The sequence below is a fragment of the Etheostoma spectabile genome, chromosome 20, assembly GCF_008692095.1.
Source record: "Etheostoma spectabile isolate EspeVRDwgs_2016 chromosome 20, UIUC_Espe_1.0, whole genome shotgun sequence".
Classification (NCBI taxonomy): Eukaryota; Metazoa; Chordata; class Actinopteri; order Perciformes; family Percidae; genus Etheostoma; species Etheostoma spectabile.
Genome location: NC_045752.1, coordinates 14,665,696 through 14,685,944, shown reverse-complemented (window position 1 = coordinate 14,685,944; position 20,249 = coordinate 14,665,696). Strand labels below are relative to the sequence as shown.

The 20,249-nt window shown below is 38.3% G+C and overlaps 1 protein-coding gene across 2 annotated transcripts in view; it reads right to left on the bottom strand.

The window, feature by feature from the left end:
- Nucleotides 1-20,249, bottom strand: part of syt14a (synaptotagmin XIVa) — a 44,963-nt gene that overhangs the window by 15,296 nt on the left and 9,418 nt on the right. Inside the window, exons 2-4 of one of the 2 annotated variants that reach the window (XM_032500439.1) lie at nt 14,980-15,027; nt 8,147-8,299; nt 4,248-4,475 (exon numbers count right to left, since the gene is read on the bottom strand). In XM_032500439.1, coding sequence (XP_032356330.1) covers nt 4,248-4,475; nt 8,147-8,299; nt 14,980-15,027 — 429 coding nt within the window. The remainder of the gene's footprint in view (nt 1-4,247; nt 4,476-8,146; nt 8,300-14,979; nt 15,028-20,249) is intronic. The other variant, XM_032500440.1, reaches the window with a different exon arrangement.

Genomic DNA, 20,249 nt, shown 5'->3' with positions numbered 1-20,249 from the left:
TAGACACTTTATTTCCTGCATTCTGGTGAATTTAAGCTAAAATGTATGCTAAGAAATGTATATATTTATGTATAAGCAAACACTACATTCATGCAGCAGGTGAAAATATAAAAATACAATTGAATATATTCAAATAAAAAATTGAAAATATTACCAGACATTCTGTATTGCTTTTTAAATATTTATTCACCTGTATATCAGGCATCAGCTTTTCACTTTGATGTAATCTCTGCGGAGTCAACACACATGTAGGCATGGTTTAATCCTCCTTTCTCTTGTTTTTGTTTGTTTGTGGAAGTAACCTCTTTAAATGCAATGTTTAGATCAATGACAAATAACTGCATTTTGATTCATAAACCCCCGGACTCTAATAGCTCCTATGTGTTCAAACGCAATGCCTGCTTGTGTTCAAAACTTTCTGCCATTTCTCCACCATCTGCGTTTTCTGTATTACATTTTTCAAAACATTTTTACAAATTTGCTGTTAAAAAGTGATGGGGAGAATAACGACCATTTATAAAAGTGCAGCGACTTGTCCCGAGCGTCCCCAATGTAAATGACACCTGGCTGAAATGCAATCTCGGGACCCATTGGCTATTGTCAGACAACAAATGAGCTTTTTCTTTGCTTTTTCAATTTATGTATCTGCATTTATACAGACATCTATTTCTAGAGACCTTCTCTCAACTCCAAATCCATTCTTGTGTCCTCAAGTTACTAATTAGACGGGGCGACCTCTAGCTCACCCAGTAAGAGCATGCGCCCCATGTAGGCTGAGGCCTTTGCAGCAGCCCGGGTTTGAATCCAACCTGCGGGCCCTTTAAAAAAAATCTTTAAAAAAGTTGCTAATTAGACTATAAACAATGGCCGATACACCGAGGAGAAAGTCTTGGACTGGATATCCGTATATCCGCTGGCAAGACCAGAATCCCATTAATATTAGCCGTTGCCCTAAGAGGCTAAATCGGACTGGTAGTCGGACCGATAGCCGATGGGTTCCGAGGCTGATCTATGATGGGTTAGTGGGACAGAAAACCACAGCCATCAAATCTTGGAGGAAAATATCAAACCTACAGTTCTTTCAACCAAAGTGCAGCCATTGATGAAGTTCTCGCTCCACACCTGATGATCCATAAAAAGTTGATAGAAAAAGCAAACAATGTCTAGATTCCACTCCATTTATATGTTCTTTAAGTGCTCTTTTTTTTATTTTACTAAGAGATTATTATATAATCCTTTAAACCGTATTTGACTCACAGTAAAACAAAAAACAAGACTTTCATAGTTAAAATTGTGTTGTATAAATAAACCAAGTACATTTCTAATTATTGCTGTTGGGCACACATGACTCAAATTTCTCTCTCTCTCTCTCTCTCTCTCACTCTCTCTCTCTTCCAAGGAACACCGACTACATAATCTTACTGCTCCAGAAAACAAGTCAGGGGTAACACAAATGTCTTGAATCCAGTGTGAACTGTTTCTTTGAAATTCAGTAAAAGAAAAATTACAATATTGCTGTCTGATCATTATCTACTCATATTTTCTCAAAAGACCCCCCAACTTAAGAAGAAATATAGCAAATGTCCTTACAAACATGACCCCATTACTGTGAGGCAAAATTCAGGAGGTCAATCTTCTAAGCCAGTGGAAGAAGAAGAAGAAGAAAGCATATTAATGCGACAAAACGTAATGTTTAATATTTTAGATGTCCTTCTAGTCTTTCTTATAAGTAAATAATTTGAGTCTTTGAATAAACTGGTCTCAAGTCAACTAGTGGACATGGGGTTGAAAGTTAAGTTAAATGATTCCTTGATTAATCAATTAGTCAATCATCCGAATTAATCATTTCATTCTTTTTTAGGCCAAGCTAAACATTCCCTAGTTTCAGCAGACATTCAGCATGTCATAGTCACAGTATGATAGTAAACTCAATATCTTGTGTCTTGAGTCTTAGACAAACTAAACAACAATGTCAATTCTTCCAAATGGACATTTTCACTATTTAGACATTTATAAACAAACAAATAGTAATAATCTGAGTCTGAGTAGAACGTGTTTGTTTTGAAGGGTCCCAATTAGAAAAGTTTGGGAGCCCCTGTTCTGAATAGTTTAAAGATTCATTTGACAGAAGGTTTATTTACAGTAGATAAATTGAACATTATATTATGAATAATTTGCAGGCGACTGGCACAAAGCTAGTGGAGAATAACCTAAATGTGGCTTTAAATTTACAACAACTAATCAGTAGTGCGTTAAAGACTGCATTTTCTCACTCTTGTTAGAAAGCCACTTGACAAGAATCCCTGATTAGCTCATATCCTATAAGTTTTAAAATGGAGAATCACAGTGGCTGTGAGACAGAAATCCAATTTGGCTATGGTTTTTCAGTTTTGATCAGAAGAGCACGTCTGCTTTAACGGAAAATGTGTTAGTATTACAAAAAGAGCAATCATCTCCAGGAATTTCTGTGCATGCGACTAAAATGCACGGAAAATCTCTGTACAGTCTGTGAAATCAATGAACAGCCGATCTGTTACCATATCTCTCAACACGTAACGACAACCTTGTTCAGTGCTTCTTTGCTAATGGAGTCAGAAGCGTGCCGTGCGCTATTTATTCCTCAGCTACACATTCAAACAACGCTCTAAGTAGATTGTGCCAGACACTCTGCCTTGGAACCCACTGTCTTATATAACACAAAGCTGGTTCAGGCATGATTCACCAATTGAGGACCCTGGCTAGGATTAGATTGTTTTTGTCTTTAAAAAAAATGTCAGACATAAACACGGCTGATTTCTGTCTGACAATGACAAACACAAACGTGTCAGACTTGCATCTTTGTACGTGTCAAAATGAAACTACAATGTTTCATTCTGCTACAGTTCTGCAGAATATCAACACCTCTACGTTTTTAAAAGGATCAGGTGTAACTTGTGAAAAAATCCACAACATTTACATTGACAGTTCTTGTCACTATTTTCATTGACTCTTATCATTTCATTTCTTCTAGTTTTTGGCCATTAATGCTTATTTACTTTCTTCCAACACATACATCTTAGGACACACTTATTCATGACAATAATTCTTGACAAAGGTAAGACAAGAAGATTGATACTACTCTCATGTCAAGTCCGGTCAATATAAAGCTGCAGTCAGCAGTTATCTTAGCTTGATATAAAGACTGGAAACAGCTAGCCTGGCTCAATCTGAAATGAAAAAATTTGCCAACCGGCATCTCTTTAAGCTTACAATTTATATAAGGTATGTCTTGTTTGTTTATACATATGAAAACTGAAGTGTAAAATTCACAAGTCAAAGTTACTGCCAAAAAATAGTCCAGCACATAACCCCTGGACAGAGCCAGGCTAACTGTCAATGCTAAGCTAAGCTAACCGGCTGCTGGCTGTAGCTTCGTATTTAGTGTACACACATGAGAGTGATATAGATTGTCTTATCTAACAGTCGGCGATCAAGTGAATAATCGTATTTTACAAAATGTGTAACTATTACTTTAAATGGCCCACTTAATCGGAAATATGACATTATATACATTGATTTTCTCAGGCTCTCGTTCATTGTATCATACTCCTTCTGAACACATGAATCCGATATAACAATAATGAATGCAGTATATTATATGATGTCAAGGGCCAGCCCAAATGATTGATTCACATTCAGGGTGCAAATGAAGTGTGTATGCCAAATAAAAGACTGATCCAAATAGGTTAATGCCGGTGTTCTCCTGGGACTCTGTCTATGCTGAAATAAAGGAAAAAGCATGCTTTCCGTCCATCACAGTAAACGCCCTGTGATGGTGAGTTGGGCAGATGGGAAACAGAGATGCATAAATAAAAAGAATTTAAAAAAATGTTTGAGGCTGGGGCTGTGCAGATTATGCAGACAGTTGACTGTTTCACAACCCTCCCACGGAGAGTGTGCTTAACGGGAGCATCGCTTTGATCACCTCTCTGGCTTAACTGAATCATCCAGTGTGTATTCAGTATGTACATTGTCTGTGTGTGTGGTGCATTTGCGTTTGTTGGTTTGGAGGTGCAGAAGCACCTGTGCAATTGACTAAAGCTTAATAAGGGGGTGCATATCTGTATTAATATCTATATACTGTATCTGTATATACATGGTCATGGTGACAACGACTGTAATAACCATAAAACTATATCATCTCTAAATATGAATAATACATGGGGAACAACTGGTTTACTGATTCAATTCACAGACAGATAGCTTACCGTCATCAGCCGAGGCTTCACTGCTGTAGCCGTTATACTCAGCAGTCAGAGGGCTGTACTTCTGCCGGCTCTCCCAGCAGAACCCTCCTGCGTGTTTGGTATTAGCGGCTGCCTTGGCTCCTCCCCGGAGGCCTTGGGAGCGGCTGACCGCTTCCTGATACTGACCCATCAGTTCATCCTCGCTGTCCGATGACGAACCCTGCAAGTCGCCGTCGGAGTAGGTCTTGTCTGTTTGGGGTAGAGAAAGATGGCCTGCTTACTGTGGGACAGACTGACTCGCAAAATATCAGGTAGACTGGCAGCCTCTACTGGCCGCAATCCTATACTTCATAGGACATCAGATTAACTGCTTTGTAGAAGGCCAACAGACAAAATACTAGGGGTGGGAATCGATTCACACCTCGATTCAATTCAGAAGCCAACGATTCGATTCTAAACCCATTTTTGATGCATCTCGATGCAACAATTTTTTAATGTCCAGTTCCATGCGTGATTTTAAAAAATAGACATTCAAATCTGAGTTTGCTACTTAGTTTGCTAATCACTTACTGGACAAAAACAGCTGGACAAAGCTTAGATTCTGACACATACTTGTTACACACAAGTTTTCATAAAATGATTTGTCTACTGATGTTTTTATTTTGTAGTCATTCCAAGCTTAAACGTGTTTGTGAAAGTCACCTTCTCTCACAGTAATCTCAGTCATGTTTAAAGGTGGAGAATTGGATTCTTAGAACATGAAACATGAGGTGGTCACATGTAATGTGATTGAGTAGATGAACAGCCAGATGTGTTATTTTATGTATGTCTTATTAGATCATGTGTATATATAAAAAATAAAAATAAAAATTTCCTTTTGGCCATTTTCATGTGTTTTCGTCTATTAACCCATACTCTTTCAGTCACTCTGTTTTGTGATTTGCACTTGTTTGGAGCAACAAACATACAAAAAACATTGCAGCTTTTATCGAAATTTCTTACAGAATGTTTTAACAATCTCAAAGAAAAGCCACAAAATTCTGGAGGGACTGTTTTCTTATATGCTTCTGTTTTGTTGTTTTGTGGCTTCCATGGTCACTTCATTTTCCATGGTTTCTCTTCTTTATGTTGTGTTATGCACTTGTTAAGATATTTGTGACTTATGTCTATATAAAAAGCGTTTTATAAATACATTTTACTTACTTGGAGGACAAAAATTATATAATTTGAACCTTTTAAATGCCAGTTTGTTTACATAATGCCACACAAAACTTATGCTAGGAGTACTTTTTTCACAGTATGGGATACGTCAATGATTAGCAACAATATGGATTTTTATGCATTGCATCAAACACTGGAGTGCTCCATATTACATCAGCAATAACACTACTGGAAACCAGGAAAAAAGCTATTTTTGCCCTATAGGGCAAACATGAGAAAATGGTCCAATCTGTTGGAAAATAGCAAAACTACAAATTGGAAACCAGCGCTCTATATTCAAAGCCTGAAATAAAACAATGCATGATTTTATCTTTTTATGGCCGGGGGATCAAAAAGTTTGGTTTTATTTCAATAAGGACATTTTTGTCCTAAAGGTCTGAGTGTCTATATTTTTGCTGCACAGGTTATTATAGATGTATTATAGGAGCTGAGGTCGAACTGCAAAAATCTAAGAAAAATAAAAACTCACACCAATGCCAAAATGTATGCTATATGCATTAACACAGCCAAAATGATACAAAAGCTAAAAAGCCATCCCCCAAGTCACTAGTGATGCATAAGGGCTACAGGTTTGAACCGTTGAAATGTTTTGAAATGTTAGTGGTGGTTGTGACAAATAGGTTTGATAGAAAAAAAATGACATTTACGTATTGTTTTGCAGTAGAAATGTTTAAAATCCATTCGTCCCTTCATTGGATCATTCTGAACAGAGAGCTAAAGAGCATTCAGCCACAGCTTCATTGAGGTGCTGCAGTTAAAGAGACACTCTGCACACTCACCCTGCCATGCTATTTCCTGTATATTATTTTATTTCTCATGCGTTCAATGATAAATATTCAATTACAGATTATCCTTCCGCTGTTTTTTTATAATTCACTGAGAAAATGACATGTCATGACTCATTTTGTTTTATTGGTTTTTAAACATGGGCCCTGGAAATGTGCATGAAAAACAGGAGATAAAGAACATGTTGACGATATCATCAAGTTTGGATATTTGAACTGTGTATTGGAATTGTAATGGAGAGTACCCTTTTCTCCACCCAAATCCTATAAAAACATGTCTTTGATATTTTCTATAAACAAAATCACTGGTTGGTGTCCCAATGTCTATGAGAATTAAATATAGCTGTGTTTTTATTCCAATATTATTCGTGTTACAGAGTCTCGAATATAACATAGTTAGTATAATGGTTTTATTTACAAAGGTAATGTTGCCATGAAATTCTGTCCATAAGTCGACACTTTATGCAACAAAGTGCCTTGAAATGTGATGGAAATATATGTATAGACATGTAAGTAATATAATAATGTTGTTAGTGAATTGTGGAAGGTTTGTTAGATTCTTTGTGAAACTCAGTTACATACAGGGGTGGCCTTGATCTGGACAAATACTGAGAGGTTGTCTTAATGTTTGGAAATGAAGAATAGAAAGCGGAAAACAAGGAAGAAATCTGAAAAGCAGGTGATGTGCAATCATTACATTCTTGAAAAAATTCAAGAACATTATTATTTGCATGAATGTCAATAAAACAGTCATTGTTGAATTTACATTGACCAACCACTAAAACACCAGTTGTAGCTTCACATTTGTTCCAGCAAGGGGCAGCAGAGCTTTATAATGACTTCCTGTGCAGACTGAACAATCGCTCCGAACTAACTGTATTTGCAAAGTGTGTTTAGTTTCTGAGCATGAAGCAAAAATAATGAAATATTTGGCATCTATCAAAAACAGTGTCAGTCTACAAAGTAACAGTTTGGGCTCAGTAAACGGTAGAGAAATATTCTATCACTACATTACAATATAACTTACCACCAGCTATGAAAAATAAAAATAATTGTCCCATGTTTTTGTTAAAACAGTCATTGTTCACAAAGATAAACAGGAAAAGACACCAAGAACAATCGCCTCATCGCTTTATATACTGCCTCCCTTTGTTTTTATCTGAATGTTTACCAAGTGGATTCTCAGTGTAGAGCCCACTCCCTGTGCAGGCTCCCTGGGGCCACCAACCTTTTAACCTTCTGAAGCCCTGTGGATGGATAACAAGTAAACAGGCCTACTATCTGTCACCAACGGTAATCCCCTTATAGGTTGAGAAAGGCCACTGCCAGTGGAAAATGTCCCCATGCAGCGGACAGGCCACATGCTCCACATGGCTCCATAAAGTTTTTATTTTTTATGCGTGGCTGGACAACACAAATGACTTGAGTCTAACTTTTCTAGTTGGAGCTCAGGTTTGACATCTGAACAATGAAAAGAGAATCATTTGGAAGTCCTTAAGATGGACCATGGTGCAGTTATTAATCTGTGCCTTAAACTGCAAAAGTAGGATATGTTTTATTATTATTATTATTATTATTATACAAATAATAATAATAATAATAATACATTTATCTGGTATATTACACAAAATAAAAGTGTTTGCATTTGGTAAATGGTGATATTACTTACTATTACTGGACAATTCTTTGTGTGGAAATTTCTAGTGGCCTAGACGTAACCAAAACCGTGTAAAGTAGGTCCTGTAGCATTGGTTATATATATATATATATGGCTATAGTTTCAAAAACGTCAATTACAAGGGGCATTAGGTGTAGTATTAAAAACATTTAAGGTTTATGTGACATGTTGAAACAATTACGGTGAAATGTGCATTGAAACCTTTAGTACAAAAAAGTGCACAAGAGCATGCTTACCTTGCAACTCGGCTTTTTTCCTGAAGTCATCAAGGCACTGAAGGCTCCCTGGGTTCTCTAGTGCCAACTTGTTGTTCAGGTACCAGAACAGGAGGGTCATGAGGATGATGAAGAGTCCGATGGCTGTCAGAAACCCCAGCACCTCTGGAGAGACTGAGACATGGAAATTCAAGTTAAAGTTGCTGCTATTAAATGTGAGCACTCAAACATTGGTATAATGTTGGTATGCAAATGAGATCATGGCTAATTGATTATTTTTTAGGAGTTTGCAAAGTAAGATAACCCAGCATCTCACCATGTTTAATAATGTGTATCTGTGTTAATTAATATTTAGATTAATGTGGTTGGTTCATGTTCAAAGAGAGCATGAAGCACTTTTACAGACAGTATAATACATGATTTGAATGCAACAATCAAATTCAGTAGCAGGTAGAGAGCGAGAAAGAGAGAGAGAGAGCGAGCGTCACTAAAGATACAACCGGTGTGTTGCCATAGCAACAGAGTCAGGTACAGCGTCACACCAAATTCCAGACACACAGGCAGGTCAGATCTCATGAAACGCAACAACTCTCACACATCAGTAGATACGGTTTGCTTTGGAAAAATCATCAGATATGCAAAATAAACCCTGTTAATGAAGACAATCAGCCAGTTGTATTACTTCCCACCTCATATTTCTCCTTCCAACACCTTCTTGGAAATGCTATTTCATCATCAAGTGTGGTCACAGAGGAGACTTCCAGCTTTAATTATCAGAGCGTATGTTTTTCAGTTGTTCTTCCCTTGTGACATTTTGTCCTCCACCGCTGCTGACTCGTTAATGTAACCCTTACAAACTTGTACTAAACCAAAATAATTAAGTTGAACCTTTTCACTTCATAGACCTCTACAAAAGATCAGGACAGGAGCAATCCACCTTCAGTTCCAGAGTTTGACTGTCACCTGCTGCAGGGAGTTCAGAAAATTAATTTGACAAAAATAATGGCAAAGTATGTGTTGCAATTTGGGGCACACAGAGGATGAGTGACAGACTGTTCACAAGCTGGTACACATTAAAAGTCAGAACTTCTCGGTTATTTAATTGTCACTACACAATACAACGGCTATATACAGACTAGATCTTGTCTTGTGCTGTCAGAAAAATATATTGTCCAACAAGTAACGACACATTTTTTTTATAGCTTACTAGATGAGGCACTGTTTATAATTTATGGAGGGAATTGCACCCATGCTGTTTAGACATTACTAAAGGCTGTGAGGCAATGACCAGCCAAAGCAGTAAATAACCCCCAATTAAAGCCATTTCTGTTAAGTGTGACTCATTGAAAAGAGTTGATTGTGTCTTTGTAAATGAATTAGGGCTGGGCAATTTATCGATATTATATTGACCGATAAATTAGGCCAGATATTGTCTTAAATTGTGGATAACATAATATTGTGATATATTTTCCTGGTTTTAAAGGCTGCATTACAGTAAAGCGATGTAGTTTTCTGAATTAACCAAACTGTTCTAGCTGTTCTATCATTTGCCTCTACCCACTTATCCACTGTATCCACATTATTGATAATATTCTCAAATCAGATTTTATCAAAAATCTCACTGTGTAAATCTTTTGTGAAAGCACCAATAGTTAGTGTTGTGTACTAAACCCTGGCGCTACTACGTCACTGGTGCCTAAACGACCGTTATCTACCGGACTGAATCGCAACGCAGATTTTGGTGCCAATTAAATGCCTTTTGCGCTGCTCTCTGATGCTCTGAAACCGACGTTAGAGGCAACAGAAGCATCGCTGCACGGGATGCTAGTTAACACATAACTTGTAAATACCGGTTATAGTAATAAGTATCGGTTCAGGCACCGCCATCATTTTAAAAGTATCATTTTAGCACCGGTATCAAGAAAAAAAACATAAAAAACAATACCCAATCCTACCATTAACCCAACAATATAGACATTGATGTGTTTGGTCAAAAATATCGTGATATTTGATTTTCTCCGTATCGCCCATCTCTAAAATGAATGATTGAATATGATTCCCACATTGTGTGATGTGCACTTCATGTGGTCAAAAAGGACAACAGGGATCAGAATGGATGGATTGTACTGATGATGGTGAGAGGGATTTGGATTGTGGAATGCAGTGGAAAGTAAAAAGAATGTACAATGTACAATCTAACTGATACTGACTTTACTCCAGGCCCACTTAACACTTGACATAACATAGAATGAATGTTGAACTACTTAGGATTTTAAGTACTTAGGATTTAAAATAGTCAAGTTGAGTTTTTTTATATAGCCTCTACAAAATACTGCCTTTAAGGGGAACTCTATCATATTAATATTGCTCATCTATGAAGTGGGGTGACTTGTAAAAGAAAGATTAAAAACAATGGTCAAAATAAATAAACACAGGCCAAGATGTCCTGATTTAAAGTTACCAGTATGGACCAAGCTCCAAAAACACGATAAATGTAGTAACTGAACTTCATTGCCAAACGTAACTGGGATACTGCGCAAGCTTCAACATTTAAGTTAGCAGCTAGCTAGCTTATAAGGTTATAAAACAGGGTTTAAGTTAGGCATCACAACAAATGGCATCATTTAGTTTGACTCCCCCTGCCTGATAAATGTACACTTCTTTCCAAATTCAATGCCTGCAGTTTGGGATGCATGGTTTATAATATTATTTAGTTTCCAAAACCAACCTGAGATAATCGTAATAACATCAGGGTTATTTTCTCAGACTTTAGAAAGCGCCCTCCAGAACCACAAAAGACATTATACTGTGTGTAGTACTCCTCGTGATGATACAGTTTGAGAACCTAACTGTTAATAATTTACATAAATCAAGTGTTTCCAAAAATAAAAATAAATAAATAATGTGCCTGTATACAGTTCTAGATCCTCTACATTGGCAACAATCTAGTGCTAATGTCTTAGACAGCCCACTGAAGGGTCATAAAGTAAGAAGTGAGAAAAGAGAAATTATAAAAGCAAAAGGGGGAGGCTACAAAAGTGTTTTAGTGCAATTAGAAATAATACACTACTCACAAGACTGCTCAAACTACTGCTGAGATCATTTTCAATAATGAATTAATCTCTGCAACACTGCAATCACTACGTACAGAGTCCATTTGGTTCAATTAAACCAAATAACTGGAAGACAATGAGCGCATTTGGCAAGCAAGTGTACTTAGATGACATCTTATTTTCCGATCGATGATGGTGATGATGTTTTCTGTTATTCATAATGGCCATTAACTGGACTGAGTCTGTAGTGCAGTAAACGCTGGTTATTTTGTGCGCACACACACACACACACACACACACACACAATGTTTTGGTAACAGGAGGCATTTTCTCACGGGAATGCCTGTCTGCTCACACTGTACCAGCTTCTCACTGATGACTGAATTATTCACAGCACAGACGGAGCGGGATCCTGTTCTGTACAATTCCCCAACAGGCTCAAACAGGGACAAGAATATGCAACCACAGAAATCTACAGACAGTTTTTCTCTTTACTTTTGGCTTCCTGATTTAAGACCACAATTTATATTTTTGTATTTATTCAGGCATCATTCCTCACTTTTCCTCCCATCGCCGTACGTTGAGTGTTGACGTGTCAAGGATGTCTAAGATTATTTCTTTTTATCCTGTCAATTTTATCAAACTGACACTCACTACGCTAATTCAAATGCAAAATAAGTCCTTAAGAGCATTTAGATTCTTACCTTACATAGGTCAATATGCTTCTCAATAGATATTCAAACCTGAAGCCACTAACTGGAAAAAATCTTAGGTTTTAAACATTTGACTTAATATACATGATCTTGATTAAAGTAACAAATCAAATTAAGATGTCTGGGCCACTATACATTAACAAAAGGAAAGAACAAAATGGGGACATTTACCATATATTTGTGAGTAAAGCACAACAGAGAAACATGCCAGACGTTATTGTTAAGGACACTGCTACTGAAATCACATATGCACACACATACAATGAACACATGTTCAGTTTTAGCTAATACATTTGTAACCAAATCTATGGCACTCCATTAAAAATACTTACAATAGCCATTAGATAATATGTGGGGGACTGAATGCTGACTGTTACACAAGAGGCTCAGAGACCAATAATTTGGGAAAGCATTATTGCATTGGTTACAAACTGTACCACGCATCTTTTTAAGAGTCTTTAGAGTTAGTGTTTTGATTGAATCTAGCCGAGTGGTCAGAAAGGTGAGGATTGCTATCTCAAAGTGTTGTCTCTGAAGGACTGGTTTGATTTCTGCTAGCTGCGTTAAGGTCCTTAGGTCACAGAAGTGCCACCAAAGACCATGACTTTGGTCTTTTTTTCATGAAAATTTAGAAAATGTTGGGACATCTAAGCATAATGTCCTGTAAACACTGAAGCAGTGGTCTAACCGTGTTTTTGAGAAGGACATAGGCTGTCGTCCACATAACAGTGAAAAGAAATGCCATGTTTCCTGAGAATAGAATCAAGTGGGAGTAGATAGAGAGAAAATAAAAGAGGGCAAAGCACCGAGCCCTGTGGGACCCCACATGAGAAAGGAGCAGTGGAGGACACCGAGTCATCAAGGCTGACACAGAAAGTCCGATTGGACAGGTAGGACCTGAACCACTCCAGTGCTGTGCCACTGACGCCCACCCAGTGCTCCAAACGAGCAATCAGGATTTCATGGTCCACTGTATCAAATGCAGCAGTCATATCTAAAAGTACAAGAACAACACAGTGACCAGAGTCAGTAGCTAAAAAAAATATCATAAAAAACTCTTAAATGTAAATTATTATTTTTATTTAGTGTGTGTATGATAGGAAGAAGTGTAATGTATTTATATGGCAATTACAAGAATGTCCAATCACCAGCCACAGCCCAAGGAAACAATGACCCTTCCTTGTGTTTAACAAACGGGAGGTACCAGTATGTGGGTCATAGAAAGGTTTCTTCACTGCACACCATGGAAATGACATCTTGATGTGACCAAACAGATGGAGCAGGTGGTCTTATTATCCCTTGGACTGGGTAACCGTGTCTGGAACTGACATCCTGACAATTGTGAAATAAAACTACAGTGGCTACAAATACTGTACATCTTAAATTAGAGCCAATAAAGAGCATGCTTGTAATTTCACCATCATAATCCAGACAATGTCCTTGTCAACTGTCCTACAATGGGAATTCTGAAAGTTATAAGCCAAAAGACACACAGGAAGTACTACATTTCCCACAATGCCTGGGAGCACTGAACAATCCTAGGAGGAGCAATAGGATGTTGCAGGCAGAAAGGACATCTGGGCTGACCCTGTTGCCATGGCAACTTGACTCAGGTACTGTATGCGAATAACAAAATTGATGGACAGTTGAGGCTAAGTTTCTCAAATAGTAATGTCTAGGGTTAGATGGTTTAGGAGGTGTTTAAAAATCATTTGCATACATTTTACAGTCAAATATAAGGAACACCTACTGCACATAAGTGGAAAACAAATCTAAATGTGTTTTAGTCTAAGTTGTGCTAGCTGCTTTTTATTGTCACTTTTGACATCTAGCCTTGATATTTTTGTTTATTGTTGCACGTCTTAATTGCCTTTGTTATGTTCTGTCTGAATAGAAACAGTTGCCATGTAAAATGTCAAAAAGCACAAAACAATCTCAAAACCACTAAGACACCCACACACTCCACAGGCAGTCCATGAGCACTCTCACCAGCACTCTGATACACACTCCCACACATATTCAAACAATGTCCAGAAGAGAAAGAGCGAGACAGACGCGCATGCACGCATGCACACACGCACGCACGCACGCACGCACACACGCACGCACCCACGCACGCACGCACGCACACACACACACACACACACGCACCCACGCACGCACGCACGCACGCACGCACGCACACACACACACACACCCACCAACCCACCCACCAACCCACCCCTGGAATCTTCAACAATGACAAAATAAATGGGATGTCCCAAATGATTCCACATGCACACACTTACACAACCAGCCCATTCAGCTGGCTCATTGTGATAAGCACTCTCTGAAGAGTCATCTCCATCCAGAACATGAATACTGCCGTGGCAAAAAGAGCCACTGAGTGTTCTGACTCAACATGAAAAATTATGATTATTCTAACCGGCTTGACTCGTTAAAAGCTTGTTATTTCAGTTACAGCACCCTCATGACCTTCAATACATGCAGTTACATAAAAAATAATTAATGTCTACTCAATTTTAGGACATGTCAAGAATTACATCATGTACTTCCCGTATGTGCAAACTATAACTTGGGAATTGTCTATTAAGTAAAATGTGGTTCATCCATTTAGGTCTTCTTTTCTGAATGGATTAATATAAATCCACAAAAACGCAAGAGTTACATTTTAGATTACAGCCTGCAAATTACAATGTAATCACTTAGTTTATACAGGGTATTAGTACATACTTACTGAGCAAAAAGATAGGACAGAGTAAAAATGTACGTAACAATTATAGGGTACAGTAATAGTTACTAAGTAACAAGACAGGAACAATGGCTAAATGGGTTGACAATGCCAATATTGCAATCATTTTTTAAGAAAAGTGTTATTACAAATGAGAAATGGGAAATGAGATTGTAAAATATTTTTTATGCTCAAAGTACTTATTAGTGATAAGGCTCAAACAAACATTGCAGCCAAATGACAGCGAAGGCAGCACAGCACACAGTTGAACAAGGACGAGTGACAGTGATAAATGCTGATGAGGAAAGTGGAGTGTGAGGTCAAAGGTCAACTTCCCAGAGCTCTGATCTGCCATACCTTTTCTGACGCAGATCAGCTCATGCACTCCACAGTTACGCTCGCCACCTGGAAAGACAATGCAGTTTCAATGAGCCACACTGTGATGGAGGCAACGGGAGACAGAACAAACATCATGGGAACACATTTGAATATGTCGGAACATTTAGACAAATTCCCAGAAAAGGACACAACAACAACACATATGCTGACAGAGACTGGATGGTAACAGTTCAATGTTGGTGTACCAGTTTTTTCGAGTTTAAAATACGCCGGTTAATCTAAGAAACACTACAGAGATATTAATACTTAATCAAACAGCCTGTGCATGATGGCGGTGACTAAATGTATCTTTATATGGCCCTGACATTGGGTTTCGTTGTATTTTCTTTCCTTCTTTCCTTATGGACAACAACTAGAAACCTTTAAAGACCGACATACAATCCCCAAATTATTTTGCCAGCACACTGACAGCTACTGCCTGATTTGTGTTCTTCTTTGGATAAAGGAGCTTTACATGATTAAAGGCTATTCAGAGGCTAAGTATGTGCTATGTGCTTTATGTGTAGGTGCAGCCTTTAAATGTTGTAAGCCGAAACACTTATTTACAGTAACAGTACCTGTGCTAATTAGGTGTATCTAACCTGTTTTTATCCTTTGTCTCACTTCTTACATCTCTCCCGCCTCAAACCTTCAACTTTATTGATATGGCAGTTTGGCATACAACATACAAGTCAAGTCAATCATACAAAGTCTAATGTCTTTACATAAAACCCTCTTCTTGATTAGAGAAAGGACCTGGTCAAAGACAAGCCATTAAAAGAATACTTTAATATCTTGGGAAATACATGTATTCACATAACAACTTTAATTTGTAAAAGAAAGACAATTAGCAATGCACAGCGTGCGAAAAATTGTGTGTTGATAATTGTCACTATAATGTGTGACCACATTTCTACCAGGGTTACCTCACTGTTTGCTCTGTCGCTCTGAATTCTTATCAATCATTGTGTCATCTCAATGATATGGACCCAATAGGTAGCAGCTGAAGGAGTATGATTGTCCATCAGAGCATTAGGATATCATGAGATACTGTACATAGCTACACTATTATTCAGAGAGAGGACCTCTGCATGGAGCTCCCCTTGGTTTTCTTCGCCAGGTTTCCAGACAATGACTGTAATTCAGAACTTTTACTCACACTTGTGAGGGCCTCACAGTCTCTGAGCTCGGCCTCTGGGATCTGCCTACAGGTTGAGGTTTCAAATAGCTCTAGCTGCCTACAACTGTGACACTTGTAAGCTCTGCACAGCTCTGTACCAAATCTAAAGAAAGACTGAAAGCACTAAGACTAATGGTGTCACGGAGGTGCAATGGTCGGAGACACATGGCCTTTGCCTCATGTCATTTTTTATACCATTTGAATTACATAATGACGTATCTAAAAAGAATCAGTCGTGTAGGGCTTAAGGAAAAGCTTTTTTTTTACTGGGCTGTATGCAGAAACACAAATAGAATCAATCTAGTGTCCAATCTAGACAGAAAAATATTTAATTTAATTGGCAGCAGAAAACCCACAAACACATAAGGGGATCAGAAATGGGGGAAAAAACATCAACAAAAAAATTATTTGTTTCTTTTTTCAAATTGCCTTAACCCTAAAAATGACCATACTTGGGCCCCTGGTAAGCTCACCAGGTAGAGTGGGTGCCCATATATAGAGGTTTACTCCTCAACGTAGCAGCCGCAGGTTCGACTCCGACCTACGGACCTTTGCTGCGTGTCATTCCCCTTCTCTCTCCCCTTTCATGTCTACGCTGTCCTATCCAAATAAAGGCCTAAAATGCCCCCAAATGCCACCACCCCCCCAAAATCTAAAAAAATAAACGGACATACTGCATTGTTCCTGATCCAGCATACCACGTTTCATTCATGTCAGACACACAAATCGAGCTCAGATTTGATACCGATTAAGAAGAGCAGAGTCTGTTGGCTTAGGTCTGTCTGAACCTTTCATAAAAGGCAGAAACAAGAGAACTAAAGCTGCAGCAATTAATTAATTCATAAGTCAACAGATCAACAAGATGCAACAGGTTTAATAATTTTTTGTGCATTGTGTATATATATATGTCTACACTTTATATCCCTGTGTTCTTCAACCTTTACCGTCCAAATTCATTTTTTATTGAGAAACTCAATATTTTTCATCTTTATAAAATAAGCAAGGCAATTCAAACCTCTTGGGTATCTGACAAGTGAAAAAGGGATTTCCGGCTACAGATATGGCACAATCCAATGTCTGTCTATTTATTTTTTTGCTGTTAACAATCTAAATCCAATGACTCAACTAAGTTAAAAATGTTGCAGTTGTAAAAACATGTCTTGTTCTCAGTGACATATTTACCAGGTTTGTGGCATGTGTTAAACTCTTAATATACTTAAAATTTTTAGTATCTTCACTACTACCGTTACAGTAGTCTATATCCTTGACGTTCCACTTCTGGGATTGCTCCGTTGCTGTTGGAAAATGTGCCGGATTTTTAGAATATCCGTTGCCTTGGGCTTCCTTTGCATTGTTTTAAACTCCGGCCAATATATGAGGACTATGGCGAACCTTTTCTCAGATCTCTACAGGGTAAATCCGGACAGCTAGCTGGACTATCTGCCCAATTTTAGTTTTCTGTCGCAAGACTAAAACAACTTTTAAACGTACACATGTTCCACCAAAACAAGTTCCTTCAGAGCCTATTTTGCAGCGGCACAGCTGCTTTCCTCCGGTGCTTAGCACCGCCCATGAAGATTGTGAATGGTTTAAAGAAATGCCAATAAACCAGAGCATGTTTTCCTCCCATCACCGAATGCTATGTGGAGTAGCCAGACTCTCCTCCAGGGCGTTTTGGAGGGTCTGGCAAAGCGAGCCTACTGTTACAGTAAGCATAGAGTACTAATAGCAAAACAGCATCATTTATTTCCCATGTATAGAGAAGCAACTTACTGTTGCTCGAACGCCTCAGTAAATATTCACAATTTCTTTAATAATGGCCACACAGGACACAAGTGTTAGCTATGTTAAATTTTATAAGATATCAAAGGTTCATGTAAATACAAACCTCGGTGTGTGGCTGATAGCCATGTTACAGCAGGCAAACACAACCATTGAAGGAAATTGAGCCTCTACATGACAAGACTGTCTGAAAATCTTTCCTGCACAACAAGGAGCCGAGTTGTTGCTGTTGACCAGCAGATCAATACAGCAGCTGTGTGTGGGAGGAAGCTGCCTGTGCTCTTTCACTCCTTTTTCATTCACCACACACCATATTTGTCAAAAATATAATTTTCTCGCATGTGCTCTTGAATGCAGTACAAAGTACCGGTTGCTCATTTCACACCACAAGCAATCCCTCTCCCATCTTTACAATATTTTGGGGAGGAAAGTTCCATTACCACCGTGCCACATACTTACTTCCTAATGCCACTTAGACTGTCAAATGGATGTATCATGATGTTCCAAATCCTCGATCCGATTACATTTGCAATTCTAAGGTCACAGTTAAATTCAGTTCTCAATTTTGAATTTTTTTTTAAAGAACAGGTTGCTATTCCATTTTTAGACTAGACTTTTATGCATTATAATATCTGACTTTTGTTCGCGATGTACCACTCTACATTGTCAAATTTAAAACATTTATGAACAACATAATGTAAAAATTACTTATATCTTCAGTCAATTGGAAACCAGCAAGATAACCTGCCATCGAGTTTCTCTTTTGCAACTGTAATCTTCTTCACAGAAGACATTCACAACAAAACGAACAAAAACAATAAAACAGCCATGCCCAGGCTCTTCTCTGAACAATTAAGCGTCTTCCAAGCACAAATCAGAGCTTGTGAACTGTGGCTTTTTTGTTGACGACGCAAACATAACTCACTGGAAATCCAAAATACTTCCACACCGGCAACTTCAGTGAAAGAGGAGGGGGTTCAAGTTCTAACTACGGGTCTCCTGCATATGGAGTTGCCATTTCATGCCATTGAGTTAGAGGAAGTTGACTCGCAGCACTTCAACACGTTTTTTTTCGGCTTGGCAAGCCAACTGCACATGACATGGTGGAGTGGCAGCATCGACAATTCCATTTTTTAATTTCAAGTTCGAAATTGTGACTTCTTTTAGGGTCGATTTTGAATTAAAATCAAAATCATGACACCCTTACTGTCAATTAAGCAAATTAATGTATTAATGGGAAAAGTTATGTTTTAACATATTTGTCATTACCACATGGGAAAAATGATGAAAAAAATATAGTGATTAATGTATAGTACAAGCAACACGTTGCAAAATCCAATCAACTCACTCTTTGCGTGGACTTCCTCCAAACATAGTATGTAAGAGTGTCAATGAACGTTTTTAATGTGCAGTGTTGTTCTTAAAAATGAATTCCGGTCGATTTCAACACGTCGCCTGTGTGCCTCTAAAATGCTCTAAAACTAAAGGGAGACTTGGCATACAGCTGATCCGGTTGGGGAGAGTTCTAGCCCGACCGGGCTGGAGCTCTCTTACCTCGTCTCTCTTGGTTTTGCTGTATAATAGTTTTAGACAGCTGGGGACTTATTTTGATACACTGAGCACTCTCTCCCTCTATCTTTCCATCTTTCATTTATGTGCATCCATGTCCAGAAATGCGTGTTACTAACTAGCTCTGGGGGTCATTCCCGGAGTCCTTATGTCTTTTTTCCCCAGCATGTTCCTTGGATGAGAGAGGCTCCAAATCAGGTAGCAGCTGCTGCCATGGTCCCGCTACACGTTCTGTGATACCATGTCAACTGCTACACTGCAGTGCCCTGCTACGTCTGCTGTCCTGCTACGTCCTGTGTGCCTTGTAATGCCGCACAGCGTCCTGCTATGCCTGAACTACTACAAAGAACTGCTACAAACTAATAATTTTCTATTTTTGTTATTGCCACTCTTCATTCTAACCCAACACGGCCCGTCAGAACGCCTACCAAGAGCCTGGGTCTGTCCGAGGTTTCTTCCTAAAAGGAAGTTTTTCCTGCCACTGTCGCACTGTTGCTTGCCGGAGGAAACTAACTAACTGTGGGTCTTGTAAATTCTGGAGTGTGGTCTATTGTATAGTGTCTTGAGATAACTCTTGTTATGAATTGATACTATAAATAAAATTGAATTGAAAATTGAATTGAATTGTTTGGAATTTTGAAGTGCTGTCAGAGAGACATTTAGCGACATTTTTCAAAATGTCATTAAAAGGGCCTACCCATGTGCAGTGATTCCTTCT